The 21,554-nt window shown below is 34.2% G+C and overlaps 3 protein-coding genes across 3 annotated transcripts in view; 1 reads left to right on the top strand and 2 right to left on the bottom strand.

Moving 5' to 3' along the window:
• Positions 1-21,554, top strand: part of LOC111429562 (uncharacterized) — a 122,263-nt gene that overhangs the window by 65,187 nt on the left and 35,522 nt on the right. Inside the window, exon 3 of the mRNA XM_071198691.1 lies at positions 7,158-7,370. Coding sequence (XP_071054792.1) covers positions 7,158-7,370 — 213 coding nt within the window. The remainder of the gene's footprint in view (positions 1-7,157; positions 7,371-21,554) is intronic.
• On the bottom strand, positions 8,061-9,880 carry LOC111429555 (tubulin alpha-1 chain-like). Its single transcript, XM_023065497.2, has 2 exons — positions 9,709-9,880; positions 8,061-9,507 (listed from the first exon to the last, which is right to left on the bottom strand). The coding sequence occupies exons 1-2, from the start codon at positions 9,709-9,711 to the stop codon at positions 8,158-8,160; spliced, it is 1,353 nt and encodes a 450-aa protein (XP_022921265.2). The 5' UTR covers positions 9,712-9,880; the 3' UTR covers positions 8,061-8,157.
• LOC111429556 (tubulin alpha-1 chain-like) lies at positions 16,278-17,912 on the bottom strand. The gene is made up of 2 exons (XM_023065498.2): positions 17,821-17,912; positions 16,278-17,767 (listed from the first exon to the last, which is right to left on the bottom strand). The coding sequence occupies exons 1-2, from the start codon at positions 17,821-17,823 to the stop codon at positions 16,418-16,420; spliced, it is 1,353 nt and encodes a 450-aa protein (XP_022921266.2). The 5' UTR covers positions 17,824-17,912; the 3' UTR covers positions 16,278-16,417.

Genomic DNA, 21,554 nt, shown 5'->3' with positions numbered 1-21,554 from the left:
CTGCAACGAGTAGCACCATTCTAACGACAGGAAGCTAATCCTCAATTGGGAGGTAAACGAATGCCAAAATGATCTTTATTTCTTTGCGATTAATAGTTATTAAGCGTATGCTAATTGACGAAAGGTTTGTATCCATAAACTCTGGCAACAGATAGCTTATGTTTAGGCGCATAAATACCACGTCAAAGCTCTCCTTGTCTTAATCAGCTTAATGAACAGAAAATGTATTTTCCAACCCATGCCTACTTCAACTAAATAACTTGATTTTCGCTTTAGCAACCTTTCACGTTGTATTCGAATTGATGTTATAAAATGCCTACAAGCAAAATTATTATTTAATCGAAAACTGTTTCCTTTATAAACTAACTGTATCAAATAACTCCCTGTTGCGTTTAGAACATTAATTATTATTAACGTAAAACTACTAAAAACATGGGATGTAAATCTCGTGAACGGTAACCGTGAAATAACCATACAGAAGTTTCTTTGGTTTTATTTAAGACTTTAGTTTTTTCATTTTCGGCCATTTCGGTTCATATTACGGTACATTAACGAGACAAGGCATGCGTCAACTGCAAATAAATTATTCCGCACTCGGCAATTATGATGCAAGAAGATTAACTAAGAGAACGGAACTTCACGATCGCCGTCGCATTCAGTTTCAAGTTATTCTGAGAATCGAAATGGTCAACGTAATGAAATGGATTAATTCGATTATAATTAATTGGTCACATTTGACGATAACTCTTTTATTAAGGCTTTTAGTTTTAATTTTGTTATTTACGATTTGTTATGGACTTTAGTAACACTTTCACAAAATGTATATAAGAATTTTACTATCTACTTAAGTCAATATACAGTTCATATCAATCAGTATATGAAGCACCTAAACGATAACTTAAACACAACTTCAGGGATGTGCAATATAATTAAATCGTAAAGAAACAACATTACTTTTTTTATTTATTTCACGTTATGATAGACTAAGGCCCACTTTTACCATCCTCCTGATAAACTATCTAGAGGATAGTTGCCATGGTTACGGTGGTTTTAAGCGCTCTCATTGGCTAAGAACTGGATTTATCTATCGGATAAATTTATCAGGAGGTGGTAAAAGTGGACCTAAGAAGTAAAAGCTAACCTTGGCGATGGGTAAATTATGACATATCGCATTAGGTATGTTAATGTCATTTTCTTGTTTTTATTTGATATATAAACACTATTACAGGATTTAATAATGAAATTAATTTAACCAGAAGTAAGCCCCCTACTTCTAAAAATATAACATAAATACGTAAATATAAACAAAATTGACCGAGACATTCATACGACAATATTCATTCATCCTTGACTGAGCAATTATTGTTAGCGTGAGGTGGAGTCGTTCAACTCTCGTGCTCGGCGTGCTTCTTCGGTGTGAAGAATGTGCGTCTGGTAAGTACGTGTGCGTGGGCATCCTTCTAAGTTGGGACACCACAGCACCGGAGACCGACCGACCTACTTCTTGACCTACCGGAGAGCCGGTCACGACCGTTGTCGACGTCATTTAACTAAGAAGCAATTCCGTTTGTAAATCTACCAAACCAACCGGCAAGAAGTGTCAAGGACTCGTTTCTCTGACTATTTAATGATGCAAAGACATGTGTGTAACTGTAGTCGCTAGAGTAGATACGGACTATTAGTAAATAGGCAAGGACCAGTAGTTAATTACGTGATTAATAGCATTAAATTGCAATTATACATAAGATAGGAGGAGCTGTTGATCTTGTTAAGAAGTAGGACAGTAACCTTATTATTCTATAATTATTATTATAATACATTACGATTTATTGATTCACGCCATACATCATTTAGATTTCTAAAATTCTGTACAATACATAAAACTGGCTAGATAAACAAATAGCTGTAAAATAATAGTCGAGAGACATCTGATAGTCTTTATTCTTTGGATATTTCCACAGAAATATAATATTTCCTTCAAAACCAAAGTACGTAAGAACATATTATATACCATGGGGGAGAACTTTCGTAATCTGTCTGTTTACTGTTTTTCATGAGTTTTGTAATTTTTATAGCAACCTGTCTTATTTGTTTAGATTTAGGGTTTTTTTTGTCCATATTCATCAGCTTTATAATTAAGACCAATAACTTTTTTTTTTTGTACTTCTGATGTTTTAATTCTATTTTATTTATGCTCTACCGGTTTCAGCCACAGTCATCATTCAGGAGCGTCTACAATTAAACCACATACCTACAATTATTAACAAAATAAAATATAAAATGAAAGTGTGATATTAAAAGAACATGGGTTCTTTGTTTCTCAAGAACTTCTTTGAGATTTCGAGTAAAAATATTACATGAAACAGGTATACAATAAACAAATACTTCGATTTTTCTATCTTTTAACAAATGTTCACCAAAAAACGGCAAAAATCACAAAATTCCGTTCTTAAGGTTCTTTATTCGAGTAAAACGTGTTTTCAGAAATTTCGTTAAACATGGGTTGAGTTGTTATCCCCCCTCTCTGTTGCGAACCTGAATTAACCCAATATTCAGGTTCAATTTCGTACTGTTTCAAAAATTCTAATTGAAACCCTTTTCTCTGACAGTGCAACAGCCTTATGCAATCGTCTTCTCTCAACTCGTGATTATTTTTTTTTAGGTGTCGTCCGAAGTTAGAATTGTCTTTAGTGAGATGTTCTTTGACTCTTTTTTCTAAGGCTCTTCCTGTTTCGCCTATGTAATATTCGTTGCAAGTGGAACATTTCAATTTGTAGACCCCGTTCTTTTGTAGTATGTTTGTATTCTTTTAGCGTTGAACAGTTTTATAGTGTTTTTGCTTGTAAAGGATGTTTCAATGTTGTATTTTTTAAATAGATTTTTGATTTTTCGGGAGAGTTAAAAAGATTAAAAGAGAAAGACCCATCCAAGCGATATATCTCTTTGAGTTTTCAAGACAATGAACACAAAAAGCTTTTTGCAAGTCCGTTTGGGTGGACTTCAAGCCTAAGCAGGCACTTGGAACTTCGCAGCTATAAGATGTTTGATTCGCTGGTGGTGCCCCATAACTGAATTCCGTATTCCCAAACTTAATAATTTACTTATTCTCTAGACTGAGTTGTGAGTTACTATTCAGAAACCACTTGGTTCTTTGGCAGTTGAAGCCGTTTGGTCCATATACAGTGAAACTAACTCGAATCACTAAGGGAGCGGAAGAAAACTTCGAGTTATGGAAAATTCGAGTTAGCGAAACACATTTTAAGCCTAGTCAAACTCTTGAGTTTACGAAAATTATTCGACTTAGAGGATAATTCGAGATATAGAAGTTCGAGTTAGGGGAATTTCACTGTATGTTTTTTCCAAGTCTGTTCTAACCACTCTTCCATCAATAGTAAATAACATTGCAGGTATTGAGACCCCACTTCAAGAGATGCATGAGTAGCTATAGCTACTATGTCGTCTGCATAAGCAGCAATTATGGCGTTTTTTTGTCGTCGGCAAATTGGTTTTATATAAAAGGTATAAGGACGATTCCAAAATACTATCTTGAGACCCTCCAGCGTGTAGCAGTAGCAGAGTCGAATATGCGTCATTATATTTTACATAAAAATATCTCTCCGTGAGATATGATTCCAATAGTGTACATACAGTGTAAAATGTCAAAAGCCTGTGATGCGTCTAAGAAAGCAGCTGTATAATACTTTTTTTGGCTTTCAAAGTATCTCTAGCTGATCTGACTACTCTATGCACTTGTTCTATCATACCATGCTGTTTTCTAAATCCAAATTTGATAACTAGGGAGAATTAGTAATCTTTTATCTATTATTATGTTTTGAAGTCTCTTCAATAAGAGGTTTACAAATAGTTTTGAAAGCAATAATAGTAGATTTAGTGGACTAGTGGTAAGATGTCACGTCTCCGATATTTTGGTTTGGTTTTAACACCATGGTTATTTGGGATAACTTCCAATGTATTCACAAAATTTCAATTCTTAATATTGCTTTGGAGATTTGTAGTTGTTTAGTCCTTGCTCGGGAATATATTTAAGAACCGATCCGGTTATGAGTTCATAACCAGGCAATTACTTAGGTTTTAAGGAGGCAATGATTGTTTTAAGCTCAGACCAAGGATAATAGAATCTAACAGGACTGGTACATCCATTGTTATGACCAGAATATTGAGACTGGAGTGGGAGGCGTTTTAGGATCACTTTCCTAAACTGTCCGGGCTCTGGTTATGACAACCTGCCCGCAAATTACGTCACACCATTTTCCACGCCCAGCTCGATCGCGTATTGCATACCAATACTGTGATATTGGTTGCATACTTGCAATGATGAGGTCAGGTACGATAAGTAATTAACACACTGTATTTTTAGAGGTTATATCGTGGACGTATTCATCACAGTATTCATATTATTTTTGAAGTTTTATGTTTTTAGACGTATTAATGTCTATCATATAACCTCTGTCATCTATAACCCCGCGGGCAACCAACCCGTAGTGGGCTACAAAATATGGATGTAGCAGTCCTGTTAGATTCTACTGTCCTTGGCTCAGACAATTTAAATTTCTTTATTAGGGAGCAGTTTCATAAGAAACCTTCAGTGTAGTTTCAATTAATTTCTTGTGCTGGGGTAATTCTAGATGGGGTTGAAAGACATTTTATAGATGTTTCGCAAAGATATTTGCTCAAACTTTTTGAACAAGTTTTATATCATATTCATTTGACCGCCACAATCCTCTGTTCATTGTAGTTAGTAATAATAATTTCAAAAGGTTAATACAAAATTCCTTATGACATCAATTAAGTGTTCATAATTAGACAACATAATTACCATTATAAAAGTTTGCGTATCGTAAAATGGGGTGAAATTGTGCTTTCTATAGTGAGAATGTGCCACATGGTTTTTTTACATATCTTTGAATGTGGCGCCTCGGACATGATATTGTCAAATGTATCGGCTGTCAGATCTATGTTTCGATTTACTACGAAAGTAATGTTACTTCGGAACATTAAAAAACCGTGTGGCACATTCTCACCATAGGAGGCACAATTTCACTCCATTTTACGGTATTAACAATAAAATAAGTAGCATGTACTACAGTTTACTCAGCATAATATCAGATGATATAAAGTTCAGGAGTGGTTATGTACAATTTACTCAGATACCAGTAGAACACGGTTCATCAGCAGTCGGTTAAGCAACGCCATTTTGATAAGCGGATCATTTGATTTATCATATGAGATCTGAGCATTCTCTCACAGGTGAAGGTTTGTAGTGATCCTCAATAGCCAGCCGTTCGAAAGTGGCGCGCAGGTACGGTTCGAAGGATATCTCTTTTTACACTTTCGAATCGTTGTGTTATCGCAAATCAATTTCTCCTAGATATGATAGTTAAGATCCTTGAACGTTTCCTACTAATAATTGAAAGGTTTTTAATTTCAATACAGGAAATGAGTACCATAGTCATGGCTACCACCAACATCTACCGCAAATCTAGCTTATGATATACAATTTAGTAAGAAAATGTACAATTAGTTGGATAGGTTACAGTTTCAGAAACGAAATTGGTACTCTCCTATAATAAGTATGGTGAAATTTTTGGACTTGATAAGTGCCCACGATTTAACAAATTTAGATATGTTGGAGATGAAGCTTGATAGCGACAAATCAACTTAACGAAAACACATTGATTTATGTTTTGCATCCCTTCTCATTAATTCGCCTCCACGATTTTTGGTGGTGTAAGGAAAATAATAAGTTACAGCGTATTAGTGTTTTAAAAAGTAGTGGAATGACATTTAGTTCTATAGATGCCTTAAATATTGAAACATTGTTTTATCTGGTTTTCTCGATCATTTTTGACATATAAGCATATTGCGAGATTGTCTATATTTGCAAATGTTGTTATCGCTGAAAGAATCCGTAGATTGTAGATACTTAGTTCACGATACTGGAGAAATAAAATGGTTCTATCTCTAAGTCCAAACGATTCTATAAATAAAGCGGTATTCCTAAATATCTTATGTAGACAGGAAAACGAGTTGAGATTCAAGTTCACAGATGCTACCAACCAGATGAAAAACTTTGAATCTCAATTTAAGCTTAATTCAACTTGAACAGAATTTATACTATCGCTGATAGGAAGATTGTGAAACAGATTTATTTGGAAAACCCATAATATATTGATATATCAGACGCAAAAGTTTCTACCTTATTCGTGAAGCAGTGTATACTCGTAGGATTCCTGATAAAATTAGTTGCACTATCATATTTAAAAAAATAATACATCTATTACTTTCTCATTAAGTACTACAAATGTATTACCACGACGTTTTCTACTCAGACTCAGAAAGTAATTTATATATCTCCTCTTTAATCCTGATTATCCCATTTTAAAATCCTTGACACTGATCATCGACATGACTCAGAATCCAAATATGAAGGATGTAGGTCAAGCGTGAATCTGTCATACTTTAACACTGGTATCCGCCAGACGATGTAATTACAGCGATTAGAAGAACATTACAACTGACACTTTTCCAAAAATTTTGAACAACTAGGTCGTAAAATTGTGCTTACTTTGTAGTTTTGTAACCAAACTAAAAAATGATTTTAACAGTTTAATAGTTCTTTTACGGTTTGGTACAGATATACTTAAGGAATTAGAAGGAATCAAGGGTATACCTTTGATCTGAATTAATAGGTCAACGATGTAAAACCTACTTGTAACATTTTCAAGTGCAATATAGTAACATAATGGGAATTGTTTTCTTTTACCTGTGTCTTTATTTAGCTGTTTAATTGCCTAGAATCCTCACACCCATTGTGCTTTCCGGTAAGATTCCTATCTTCATCAACTACTACGAACGTATTTTTAATAACTGATTAATGAAGTTTATTCTGTTTATTATTGTATTATTTATATCAGATAGTTTTTGTTGCAACTATGCTTCAATTTTCAATAAAATATTTTTTGCTAACTCATCCTGACATAAAGACCTACATCCGCAACGTTTCTTTTACACAAAAACCCCATTAAGAATGCTTCCTAAAATTTCTCCGCAAGTTTCCCCCTTTTTTTTAGTTCTTTTTAGTTTAACAACTAACGGTTTTATGTCGTGCTCACATAGAAATTCTTTTATTGTTTCAGTGTTGAATGTCGCTGCTGGAAAGGCGCCAATGCAAATTAGCACAGAGAACGGAGGAATCCCACAGAAAGCTATTGATGGAAGCACAAGTGCTTTCTTCAATGCGGAAACATGTACGTTAACAAAATCTGAACGAACTCCTTGGTGGTACGTGAACTTATTGGAACCTTACATGGTACAGTTGGTCAGACTTGATTTTGGAAAACCTTGTTGTGGTAAGTATTTTTTTTTTCTAAGTTTAATATACCACATGTAGAGATCATTATCCTTATACGAACTTGTTCAAATACCATTAACAGTTAGATAGTTCACCCGATTAAAAAACACAATCCCATTTTATATCATTAGAGATCATTGCGCGAAGACTTCCAGTCGAGCGTAACGTCTCCGTATAGCGCTTTAATTTCAACACGTGTGTACAGACTCTATGGAATTATTTAGTGTACTTAACAACTTCCTCAAGTTACCGACTCAAGGATGAAAATGATTGGAGCGTTCAAAACATTTTCTCTTTAATAAGTTTCTTTACTTCTATTTTTACTGCAATTTTCTCGGTGAAAGTAGGCATTAAATTGCGGCGTTAAAAAACAGAGCAAACGACTCTTACGGAACACCAGATGATTGGGATATGATAGTTCTATTTAGTATAAGCTTTAACTTTTGCCTATATTTTAGTGAAAGTCTTATGCTCATTTCTTGGAGATCGTACATACATTTATCCGCATCATCATCGTAATTCAATGCCATATGTACTAACAGAAATGAAATGAAAACAGATCGTTAATGACGGTACGATCATTTAGCTGACTAATCTCCTATTAAATACCGATTTAATACCTTCTTATTGGTAGTTGTTAATTTATAACTCTAAATGTAGAATAAACACGAGAGAGTAAAAGTGAAAGTATATCAAAAATATTTATTGTCACAAACAAAAGTTTTACATCCACCCATGAACAAAACATAAAACACAAAGCGATATCAATTTAAAATAATATCCATCTAATAACATTCACCTCCTTCTCCATCACATTCAACGGAATCCATACCAACTTCTTCAAAATCTTTTTCCAAAGCTGCCATATCTTCACGAGCTTCTGCAAATTCACCTTCTTCCATACCTTCCCCTACATACCAATGAACAAAAGCTCGTTTAGCATACATCAAGTCAAATTTACGATCTAAACGGGCCCAAGCTTCAGCGATAGCTGTGGTATTAGACAACATGCACACCGCACGTTGAACTTTAGCTAAATCACCACCTGGAACAACCGTTGGTGGTTGGTAATTTATACCAACTTTAAATCCAGTAGGACACCAATCAACAAATTGAATTGCTCTTTTGGTTTTAATGCAACCAATAGCAGCATTAACATCTTTAGGAACCACGTCTCCACGGTACAGCATGCAACATGCCATATATTTTCCACGTCGTGGATCGCATTTTACCATTTGATTAGCTGGTTCGAAGCAAGCATTAGTAATCTGATTAACAGATAGTTGTTCGTGATAAGCTTTTTCAGACGAAATAACGGGAGCGTATGTAACTAAAGGGAAATGGATACGAGGATATGGTACCAAGTTAGTTTGAAATTCAGTTAAGTCCACGTTAAGGGCGCCATCAAATCTTAAAGAAGCTGTAATTGAAGAAACAATTTGACCGATTAAACGATTTAGGTTAGTGTAAGTTGGTCGTTCTATATCCAAGTTCCGTCGACAAATATCGTAAATTGCTTCGTTGTCCACCATAAAAGCAGCATCTGAGTGTTCTAAAGTAGTGTGTGTGGTTAAAACTGAGTTGTACGGTTCCACAACTGCTGTTGCAATCTGAGGAGCTGGATAAATAGCAAATTCCAATTTTGATTTTTTTCCATAATCTACAGATAGTCGCTCCATTAAAAGAGAAGTAAATCCTGATCCAGTTCCTCCTCCGAATGAGTGAAAAATCAAAAAGCCTTGTAATCCTGAACACTGATCGGATAGCTTACGAATACGATCTAGCACTAAATCAACCATTTCTTTACCAACCGTATAATGCCCACGAGCATAGTTATTGGCTGCATCTTCTTTGCCAGTTATTAACTGTTCTGGATGGAAAAGCTGTCGATAGGTTCCTGATCGTACTTCATCTACCACAGTTGGTTCTAAATCAACAAAAACTGCTCGAGGGACGTGCTTTCCAGCACCGGTTTCACTAAAGAAAGTATTGAAGCTGTCGTCTCCTCCCCCAACCGTTTTGTCACATGGCATTTGACCATCTGGTTGAATTCCATGTTCTAAACAGTACAACTCCCAACAAGCATTACCAATTTGGACGCCGGCTTGTCCAAGATGACAAGAAATACATTCACGCTAGAAAAGAATGTAGCTTACAAAAATGAATATTATTCAAATTTTGACAGAAAAAAAATGTCAATATTTTTAATTTAGTAAGAAGTTTCTCAGATATAATGAAAACTGTACAGGAATACAGTGAGTCTCTGTGCACAAACTGTCCGTTACAACTGAACACCGAATATATGAGGTTAATTATAGATAAGTTGGGTTCCTTACCATATTTCGAAAATTTTGCTTCTTTTATTAGAAATACAACTAAATCTGGAAAAGGAGGTGTACCCGGGCTTGAAGTGCAACAAAAAAAATTTTGTTCAAAAAATCGCACAAAAGGGAATTATTCTACACCCATCCCAACCCAAACTAGAAAGAATTTAAAATGTCATGTCATGCCAACGACATTATTTCAATTAGATATCTTGATTTTGTAACAATTTTCATTTTGGAATGTTCATCACTTTGATTTTTTGGCTACATGTAAAGCTACATAATTGAAATAAAATAACCAATATAAGTACGAAAAAAATATCTTTATTTTCATTAATAATTATAATTAATTATTGATAATATTAATTTTGGTTTAAATTTTCCGCCATTTTTGAAGGGGTGTAGCTAGTTTTTTAAGACGTAGTTCTTAGACAAGAGGCTCATACCCAGATATTTGATGTTTTTCAAAGGTCTTAATTTACCATGTTCTGTTTGGATGTAGCGAGAGTCCTCTTTAATGTTGTGGTAAGGTAGTAGGAGCTGGAATTTGGAAAGGTTGGGTTATAGTCTCCATTTAAACAGCCAGGCAAGTGTCTGGTTGTAGAATGTCTGCATTTCTTTTGTTGTTTTAATTAGAGTTTTTGCGTGGGTGACCAATGTCGTGTCGTTCGCGTATTGTAGGGTATATCGATTTGGGTCGAATAGGGAATGGTTTGGAGAAAAGATGTCGAAACAGTAAATATTGTATTATAGAGTCGGTGATAGAGGAGAGCCTTGAGGAACGCTTTGTAAAGGACAAAACGGGTTAAAATATGTATTATTGATTTTTAGACATAATTGTCGTTCATTTAGAAAGTCAGTTGTGATTCTGATCAGATATGGGTTTACATTTAGAAGATTCATTTTGTAAATTATTCCCTTATGCCACACGCTGTCAAAAGCTTTGTTGAAGTCCAAAAAGACCACTGCTGTGCGTCTCGATGTTGTTAATATGATTGAAACAGGAAGGGAGGTAGAGTTTTGCGGTTTGAATCTAAGTTGGTATGTAGGGATTGTTGAATCAACGATGTTTAGGATTCTTGCGTTGATTATACTTTCGTATATCTTTATGATTACGAGAAGAAGGGTAATAGGGCGGTAGTTTTTGGGATTTGAGTGGTCGGTATTAGGCTTGTTTATTGTAATGATGGTTCCAGATTTCCAATCGGAAGGGAATATTTGTGCCTGTAGGTAGTAGTTAAAGAGTCTACGTATATAGTTGTGAACCTCTGGATCTAGTTTTCTTAAAGTAAGTTTTGTTATCAGGCCATGTATATGTATTTGTCTCCGCTATTATCTGGGATACACTTATTGTGTATTGGTACTGTTAGATACCTTGCGTACCAGTTATCGATAAAATTCTGGTGGTCTTTGTCGAATCGTGGGTTTTCTCTCGATGTGAATGTTCTAGAAAATGTTTTGCCATAACGTTGCATTTCTGTACGTCAGATACCCATTCGATATTGTTGTACATTAGTGTTGGGATCGACCAGGATGTCTTATATTTGGTGAATCTTGTTCCAGTATGAGCGCCCTTTGTCCTCCTTGATTTCTGAACAAACTTGTAACCATTGGTTAGTTTGGTATACTTTTACTTCTTTATATATTTGCTTATTGAGTCGGTGCTGTCTTTAAATTTATGTCCTTCGTCTTCTGATATTGTCTGCATGTTGTCCTCTTAGCATGTATTAGATTCAATATATTTTTGGAAATTTGTACACAAAATGGTTATATGTTACTGTTGGAAAGTGTTTCATGGTGGATTGCGTGAACTGTTGCTGAAACTTATTAATGGATTCACCGTTAATTGGTGTCGTTGTGTTGTTTGTGATAAACATCATCAAGTCATTATTCACTCTTTCAATTTTTTCTTATTTAGGTCGTATTTAGTTTTATTTTTAGGTTGGTCTGGAATTATGTTTGTTTGGAATTTGAGGGATATGCTGAGACGATCTGAGCATAGGTCTCCCGTCACGTCAACTTCTGTTATGTTTATATGAGTTTTGCAGTACACAATAATATTTCGGACGTCGTGTCGTTGTTAGCCGGCATGATGAAGGTAGGTTTTGTATGGTGTTTTATGAATTGAGAATTAGATAGAAGAAAATGTAAACGCTTGCTTTTCTTGGGGGTTAGATTGAAGTCACCAATTATTATTGAATATTTTAATTGAGCTGCTTTGGTCAGTATGATTTCTTCTATGGCGGAATGGAGATAAATAGGCATATTTGATTATCGTAGATTTTAAGAATAGAAATTAAAATATCGTATAAAGAACGTTTTAAAGCAAATTTGGTAAAGCTTTAATGCACCATAAATAATTTCTTAGTTTCCATAAATATCGTTGTTATGATTTTGTAAATACAACTCTGCTGTCTGATGTTATAGATCTGAAATATAAATTTTAAAAATGGTATTTTAAGAACAAATGGAGTCGTGAAATAAAAGACATTTTAAAGCAATTTTAATGAAGATTTAATACACAATAAATAATTTCTAATTTTCCATAAACATCGTCGTTATAATTTATCGAATCAATTCCGCGCGTTTGATTGTTATAGATATAAAATATAAATTTTTAAAAATCTTATCTCAAGAACGCATTGAGATATCGTCATGAAATAAAAAGCAATTAAAAACAAATTTACTTAGTATTTAATATTTTGAAGACGGTTTTTTTCAAATCTTCTAATTTCAGATTTAAGAATTTTTGAATTCACCTTGCATAACCATAAACATTAATAAATAAAATTCATCTACAGGAGATTACTTACATTGATACAAATATTCTTATATAAAACTTAAAATATCTTGTTACATTATTTGAACCATTATACTAATATTTAAAAAACTTACGTCATTTTGTTACAAAAGTGTCCTATAAAATGAGTCATTTGGTATTTCTTTTTATATTTGTATTATTGAACCACACAGAAAATTTTGTTGAACTCTGATTGATGAGGATTAAAATTGTATTAAGATTTGATGTGTCATGCGAGTTGTTGTCAAAACTAATTTGAGGTTATATCTTTATTTATTTGGGGATTTTTCATTTTTCTTGTTTGGTAATTTAGTAAAAGTCGTTGTCGTTTCGTTTATAAATGTTTATAAATTTGAAAAGACAACATAAAAAATCAAACAAAATCAAAAAATCTCTGAACTAATTATTAAAACCACTCGTTTAAATTGGGGGGTATTATTAGGGTAGGTTGTAATACAGATTCTATAGATTATTAAGGTAGGGGTTGTTAAAGGAATAAAGGGATATTAAAGGATAGGTTGAAGAAGGGATAGGGGTGATGTCCATGGGATCCAGAGTAGTGCGATTTCAGAGCGACATCTTATTCTGAAATCCTCGTCTCTCTGGGGGGTATTTATTGGGTAGAGGTAAATTATAGATTCTGTACTAACTTTTAGTGATTGTTATGGGATCAGGATAGGGTGGGAAGGATGGGGGGAGGGGAGGTGATGTCCATGGGACCCAGCTTAGTGCGACTTCAAAATGACATCGTGTTTTGAAGTCCTCGTCTATCTGGGGGTTTACGGGGTGGGATGTAGGGCTGTTTTAGAAAAGAGTAGAGTGGTTTGTTTGTTGTCTGAATTTGGTCATTAAGACATGTTAAGTCAGGGTTATTATTGATGAATTTTTTGATTTCATATCCTTCGAGGATTTCCGTGAGAGATCCTTTGTTAATGTGATGTAGTATTATTGTATTTTTATCTTCATCGAACTCGTGGTTAAGATTAAAGGTTATGTGTTTGCCAAAATTTGAATTATGTTTTATTTTGTGTTCCTTAATTCGTAGTTTAAGGGCTCTGCCTGTCTCTCCGATGTAGGTTGCATGACAGGTATCACATTGAAGTTCGTACACTCCATTATCATTTAATTTGTTTATTTTGTCTTTGTTGTTTATGAGCAGATTGCCTATGGTTTTACTTGGTTTATCTGTAATTATAATGTCATACTGTTTCATGGTTTGTTTTATTTTGTTGTTTATGTTTCCTTGGTGTGTGATGGATCTGTAGTTCTTGATTTTTTGTGTCTGTTGATTTTGTAGTTGTGTAGTGGTATTTAAGTTCTGTCTAGTTTGATATTTATGGATCATTCTGTCTATTACTTCTTCTGGAAAAGAATTATTTCTCTTTGTTAAAATTTTCTGTATTCAAATTTGAATTATAGGCTCTATGTATGTATGATCTGAATACTGCCATTTTATGGGTTATGTTATGAAAAGAATCGTATGGGATAGTAGCGTCTGTCTAAGTCGGTTTTCTGTATATTTCGAATTGTATGTCATGTTTGGTTTTGTCTATTGTGATATCAAGAAAATTTAATTTATTGTTGTTTTCAAGTTCTATTGTAAATTGGATTTCTGTGTGTAGTGTGTTAATGTATTGGTGTAAACCGTCAACAGTTTCTTTCTTTTCGGTGTTAATAATGACCAAAATGTCATCGACATAGCGTTGCCATATTAATATATTTCTGAGATAGGGGTTTTTTTCACTCATTATGAGATTGGTTTCCAACTCATTCATAAAGATGTCAGCCAATAATCCGCTTAAAGGAGAGCCCATGGGGAGTCGCTCTTGATATGTATATGTTTCATTTTGAAATTTACAGAAGTTTTGTTGTAAGCAGATTTGGAATAGGTTAAGTATGTTTTTGCTATCATTCTTGTTTTCTAGTTGTGAATTTAAAATGTTTTCGACAATTTTTAACGTTTGTTTGGTAAGAATGTTGGTGTATAAGTTTACTACGTCAAAGGACAATATGGTGTTGTTAATTGGTAAGTTGATGTCTGTAAGTTTTTGTATCATCTGCTTTCTATCATTAATTATTGTATATTTGGGTTTAAAGTCTATGTTATTTTTAAAAAACTGTACTAAAAATTTTGAGATTTTGTATGTACTGGCGTCAGTAGAGGCTATTATGGGTCTTATTGGATGGTTTATTTTGTGTAACTTAATGACATCATCAAACAATATAAACATTAATGTTAAGCTAAATTTCTGGTAAGTCAACTCACTTCAACGATTTACTCTCGCACTCCTTCTTCTGCCAGATAAATTTACTAAGCTGTATCTAGTCTTTAGAGAATTGAATATACATGAAAGTAATTCTATTAAAGTAGTTCTATCTTTTTTTTATCGTTTGAATATTGATAAATTGCATAATCAAAATCAATTTATTTGTTTGTTTATGTAAATTTACTTCTCACATATCAAAGTTTGTTGTCTTCGAGATAATTACTGTTAAAGGGTGGGGTGCCCTGTAGGTTTGAGCAAAAACTGTAAAAATTAACTATCGGTGAAAAATATATTGATTTGATAATCAATAACTTCGTAAACAATGATAAGGACTAATTTTACTTCATACGATATTTTAAATATGATAATCGACTGAAATATGCACACAACGTTTAGCTATGTGCGATTTTAAGTGCAATATATGTGTAAAAACAATGACAGTACTTATTATATTAATTCGACACAATAATTGTATCGACCTAATCGTAGGTCATCATCAGGTATGACTGTAAGCAATGATATAAAGAAGTATTACTTTATATAAAAAACTAAGAAATACAGAAGAATACAAATCAGGCGAATAGTTACCGTTTAACTAAAGTTAAAAAAAGTTTTTTAACTTACATAGAATCGTTGATAGATGATGATACTTTTCACACTCCAACATAATTTTAAAACCAAGACCTAATTTGGCATATTGTTTCAACCGTCCCATTCCACACTCTTTCTTCTTCAGTTTGATTTAGAATGTTGGAGCTCTTCACAAAAGTTGTGTAAAAACAAAATAAAAGTTTATAATTGCATAGTAAAGAGTAGCGTCCTCCGGCACTTGCTTCTTCTTTTCTTGGGCTAGCGAAACATGTATCCTTGATTTCTGTAGTTTTAGGATTAAAGGACTAGCACCTTTTGCTCGGTCAACTCTACTAACTTCAGGCATTTCACAAAAAAATAATTCAAAATCTCTCTCTTAGGCTCTCTTAAAGCTCTCTCTTAAGCTGAGGTTACACGTAGCAGTCGATTACTATGGCGGTAAGTACAGAGGGGCGTAGTTTGACTGTTAGCGTCATTTACGTGTAACATGTCATTGCCATAGTAATGAACTGCTACCAAAGCTACTGTCATTGCTACAAAACCTACTACTTTTGGTATAGCAGTAGCGTTATACGTAAATTTGACGGTTTACACGCAAATTTGACGCTAAAAGTCAAACCACGCCTCTCAATAGTTATCCCATAGCAGTCGATACGTGTAACGTCGGCTTTAAAGTTTTACTGAGATTAACTTAAAACTTTCGGAAAATATTATAGTATAAGATATTGTAGTATTAGATAAGAAATAAAACAAAAAAATGATTTGTTTGAAAATTTCAAACTCGTGTAAAATAAGTTTTGATATTCTTGACTAAGTTCTTATTTTTTTTATTTGGAATTTTGTCTCGAAAACTTGAAAATATTGAACTACTTAAAAATGAACCTATAATATAAAAACGCACAACAAATGATAGAGAGGATAAATCATTTTTCAACTTTTATTATAAAAAATTCATAATTTAAGCATAAACGATATCATTTGCTTATAATTAACAATAAAACTATTAACAAATAACTACAAGATCAAGGATCAAATAGAATGAAAATTAAACTTTAAAACTATTTTAATATTCATCACCTCCTTCTTCTTCACCATCGGCGGAATCCACACCAATCTCTTCAAAATCTTTTTCTAAAGCCGCCATATCTTCGCGGGCTTCAGAAAATTCACCTTCTTCCATGCCTTCACCCACGTACCAATGAACAAAAGCTCGTTTAGCATACATCAAGTCGAATTTATGATCTAAACGAGCCCAAGCTTCAGCAATAGCCGTGGTATTAGACAACATGCACACCGCACGTTGAACTTTAGCTAAATCACCACCTGGAACAACCGTTGGTGGTTGGTAATTGATACCAACCTTAAATCCAGTTGGACACCAATCGACAAACTGAATTGTTCTTTTAGTTTTAATAGATGCAATGGCGGCATTGACATCTTTAGGAACCACATCACCACGGAACAACATACAACATGCCATATATTTTCCGTGTCTTGGGTCGCATTTAACCATTTGATTTGCTGGTTCAAAACAAGCATTGGTGATTACGGCAACTGACAGTTCCTCGTGATAGGCTTTTTCGGCTGAAACAACAGGAGCGTATGTTGCTAAAGGAAAATGGATACGCGGATAGGGCACCAAATTTGTTTGAAATTCTGTAATATCCACGTTAAGAGCGCCATCGAATCTTAAAGATGCTGTAATTGAAGACACGATTTGAGCGATCAATCTGTTTAGATTCGTGTAGGTTGGTCGTTCTATATCCAAATTCCGCCGACAAATATCATAAATAGCTTCATTATCTACCATAAATGCGCAGTCTGAGTGTTCTAATGTAGTATGGGTAGTTAAAATTGAGTTATAAGGTTCCACAACAGCAGTTGCTATTTGGGGAGCCGGATAAATAGCAAATTCCAATTTTGATTTTTTTCCATAATCAACGGATAGTCGCTCCATTAAAAGAGAAGTAAATCCGGACCCCGTTCCTCCACCGAATGAGTGGAAAATTAAAAAGCCCTGTAATCCGGTACATTGATCAGCTAATTTACGAATGCGATCCAACACCAAATCCACAATTTCTTTTCCAATTGTGTAATGTCCACGAGCATAATTATTAGCCGCATCTTCTTTACCGGTTAATAATTGTTCTGGATGGAAAAGCTGTCGATAGGTTCCCGTTCGTATTTCATCGACCACAGTTGGTTCGAGATCAATGAAAACTGCTCGTGGAACATGTTTTCCAGCACCGGTTTCATTGAAGAAAGTGTTGAAGCTATCGTCTCCTCCGCCAATAGTTTTGTCAGATGGCATTTGACCATCGGGTTGAATGCCATGTTCTAAACAGTACAATTCCCAGCAGGCGTTACCCATTTGTACGCCAGCTTGTCCAATATGAATTGAGATACATTCACGCTAAACATAAAATAAATGTAAAATAACACAAAGTAAAATTAAGATTTTCTTACCATCTTTTATAGATTTCTGGTTCCGTTTCTAGAAGATGCAAAAGAATACACAATGTAACTTATTGAATAAGTATGTGGTATATTGGTTGTTTGAATGCAGAAAGTAAATATGACCGGAATGACACGGGCAATATTTAGATTATAGATTCTGAATGTGTCATAACAACGATAGCTCTTTTGTTCGATTTTTCCATATTTCAATCTACAATAACAATTTACATACTAGATTTACATATTTTATTTACTTCGACAGTAGAATCTAACAGGACTGCTGCATCCATTGTTGTGACAACGCACACTACGTCACACCATTTGCCACGCCCAGTTAGCTGTTATTGTGTTCTATGTGTTTGCTGTGTATTTTTAGAGGTTATATCGTATATCGTAGATATATAACATTCATATACATTCATTGTATTCATATATCGTATTGAAGTTTTAATAATAATAATCGTATTAATGTCTATCATATAACCTCTAAACCACACAGCAAACGAATAGAACTCAATGACAGTTAACTGGGCGTGGCAAATAGTGTGACGTTGAGTGCGGGTAACCAACCCGTAGTGGGTTACAAAATAACAATGGATGTAGCAATCCTGTTAGATTCTACTTACTTCATAAAAACATAACAATAACAAAGAATTATAAGTGACACTAGAAACTTTCAGGTTTTGCCGTGCGTCTTTTAAGAAAAGGTTTAACGTTTCGGATGCCATGTTGCAACCTTCTTCAGAAACTGGTTCGAAGTTCACATCGATTTCTTTTTTTCGAGATTTTGAATAATAATTTTTATGACGTCAAAAACCACTAGTACTTATTGGGGTTTGTAGCTACTTTTTGGATAAATGACATTAGGATTGGAAGGTGGTTGGAATCCATCTCTGCTATTACTAATTGATGAAAGAGGAAATTTTTGTTTTACTGTTTAAGTCTCCTATCAGCATAATTAAATAATTTTTTAATGTCGTTTTTATGAGATAAATGTTAGGTTAACAGTATCTGCATATAATAGTAATTTCATTGTTGATGTCTAACAAAAAATATAAGTGAACTGCCACTATTTTCAGACTAGTAGTTTCGAAATGGGTTTCTGATATACAAAGCAAAGACAACTTGCTTTTTAATACCACTGGCATTAAAGTTAAGGATATTAATGTTATATATGATAAATTAAAGGACTTTTTAGGGACATGGAGAATTGATGGGAGTATCACATTGAGAAAGTATGCTTTGATTTTTGTTATTAAAGGGCTGACAATTTTTACACATTTTTTGTTACAATTGGAGGAGTTTCAATGCAGGATTTGTTTGTGTTTGCAGGTTGTTCTTGCTTTGAGCAGGTTGATTAAATGAGATGGTGAGGGTTTCCGTTAATTGTAGGCGTTTCTTCTTACTTGTCTTGGAGTTTTCTATAAAATATAGTAATAATAATAATAAATAAATTTATTGCCATAATAAGAAACAAAAAATACAAATTAAAGAAAATGTATACTTTTAACTTAATGCATAAATACGGCCAAAGGGTCGATTTATCGCGTAAGCGATATCTTCCAAACAACCCAATCAATCAGCCGTATACTAAGTTATATAAGAAAAACTGTGCTAGACATATGGTCACTAAAACGGTGCATAATGATAGTTGCTGGAATAAAAGAAGAAGAGAAGAAAAGGAAGAAGAGGGAGAAGAAAAAGTTCTCAGGAAGATACTTGGAGAGCAAATAAATGACGTTTTAGATGGTTTTTAAATGTCACAAGGTGAGGAATATTACGGATCTCAGTAGGCAGACTATTCCAAAGGGTTATTGCTTGCACAGCAAACGATTTATGGTAAATCTCGGTATTATGGGTGGGAAACATAAGCACAGAATCTAACTGAGATCTAGTGGGTAAACCATGCGACGACAAGCGTTGAAATATACAATACAGATACCTTGGTGTTTGATTGTGAAGAACAGTATATAACATAGTTAATGTACGAAACGATCTACGGTTCTGACAGTTTAATATCTGTAAATAATTACGGTATGGAGTTATGTGTTGAGATCTTTCGAGATCAAAGATATACCGTATGCAGTTGTTTTGAAGTCTTTGCAGTTTGTTTCATAGTGTTACCAAAAGATCAGGATATACCGTGTCAGCATAATCTATATGGGGGAAAATCAGGGAAAAACAAAGATTACGACGGATCATGGGAGGAAGGAAGCAACGGAGACTTTTCAGTAAGTGGAAACAATCATAGACCTTTCTGCAGACGGATTGAATTTGAGGTTTCCAGGACATTGTAGAATCCATAACCACCCCAAGGTTTCTAACCGTGTCTGACAGCTGAATAATGTCTCCGTCAAGCTTAAGTGAATGGATGAAAAATCAATCAGCTTTGCCAGTAAAGGTCGACTGCCAAACGCAATTGCTTGACTTTTAGCAGTATTCAATTTAAGGCCATAACGTTTGGACCAATCCAAAATATTGGAAAGATCATGATTAAGACGTGCAATTGCTTCCGGAAAATCATCAATAGTTGTCGTAGTGTAAATTTGGAGGTCATCGGCATACACATGATAATTACAAGAAATGCAGTGGGAGACGGCATTAATAAAAATCGAAAAGAGCAACGGACCCAACACACTACCCAGGGGTACACCACATATAATATCACAAGCAGACGAGAGAGCAGAATCAGCACGCACACACAAGGAACGATAGGAAAAGTAAGATTGAAACCAAGATAAACATGAAGAGGTAAGAAATGTGTGAAAGTTTGTATCCTTAGTACTTAACCTCGTTGACGTCGTGCCTGAGGAAGGCAATTTTGCCGAAACAGCTGTAGCACTGAAAAGTTAGTCTAATAAACTATTTAACACCGTTGACTCATACCTTTTTGATTTCACACATCTCGATGCAAATTGAATCCCAACTTTCCAACTTATGAAGAAGTAAATCCAAGGGCAGCTAGTGACGCTAACAAAAGATCGTGATCAACCGAATCGAACGCCTTGCTGACATCAAGTAGTACAAGGATGGTAACACAACAAGCATACCTAATGTTATCTGTAATCTTAATAAGCGCTGTTGTCGTGCTATAATCCTTACGAAAACCCGATTGAAACTCGTTGTGCAACTTAAATTCTTGTAAATACTCTTGAACTTGTAGATAAACAAGGCGCTCGAGAGCTTTGGATAGAACAGATAAAATGGAGATTGGGCAAAAATCATTTAAACTTGAGGGACTCTTGGATATAGGTATAGGGACAACATGAGCAACCTTCCAGATTGAAGGGAATGAGGATCGTTCAAAGAAGAAGTTAAAAATGTGGGTAATAGGAGTAAGAACAATATCCAATATAGGAAGAAGAAGTTTGAACCAACTCCATCAGCTCCCACACTCGTAAAATATCTGCATGGACTTTACGTCCTTTGTAGTTGGTCGGATGTGCTTCTCCATTATTTGCATATTTACGTAATCGCTTTTCTTCTTTTTCTATTGGGCGTGATTGTGTTCATAGGTGTTTTGTGTGTCTGTAACGTTGACTATTAACACACTGTAGAATGTTCTGCTATTTTTTCCTTGGTTCAATGGTGACGATTGCATGTCAAATTTCTTTAATTTTATTACTACTTATTAATTTCTTCACTTTTATACTATATCATATATCTTCATTACGAAAGTCTGGTAAGATAAAGTAAATAAAAATCTTAAATACGATGAAAATGTTTGTTTTTATTTATATCTA

The sequence above is a fragment of the Onthophagus taurus genome, chromosome 1 (assembly GCF_036711975.1).
Source record: "Onthophagus taurus isolate NC chromosome 1, IU_Otau_3.0, whole genome shotgun sequence".
In the NCBI taxonomy this organism is placed as follows: Eukaryota; Metazoa; Arthropoda; class Insecta; order Coleoptera; family Scarabaeidae; genus Onthophagus; species Onthophagus taurus.
This window is presented reverse-complemented; position numbering and strand designations above follow the sequence as displayed.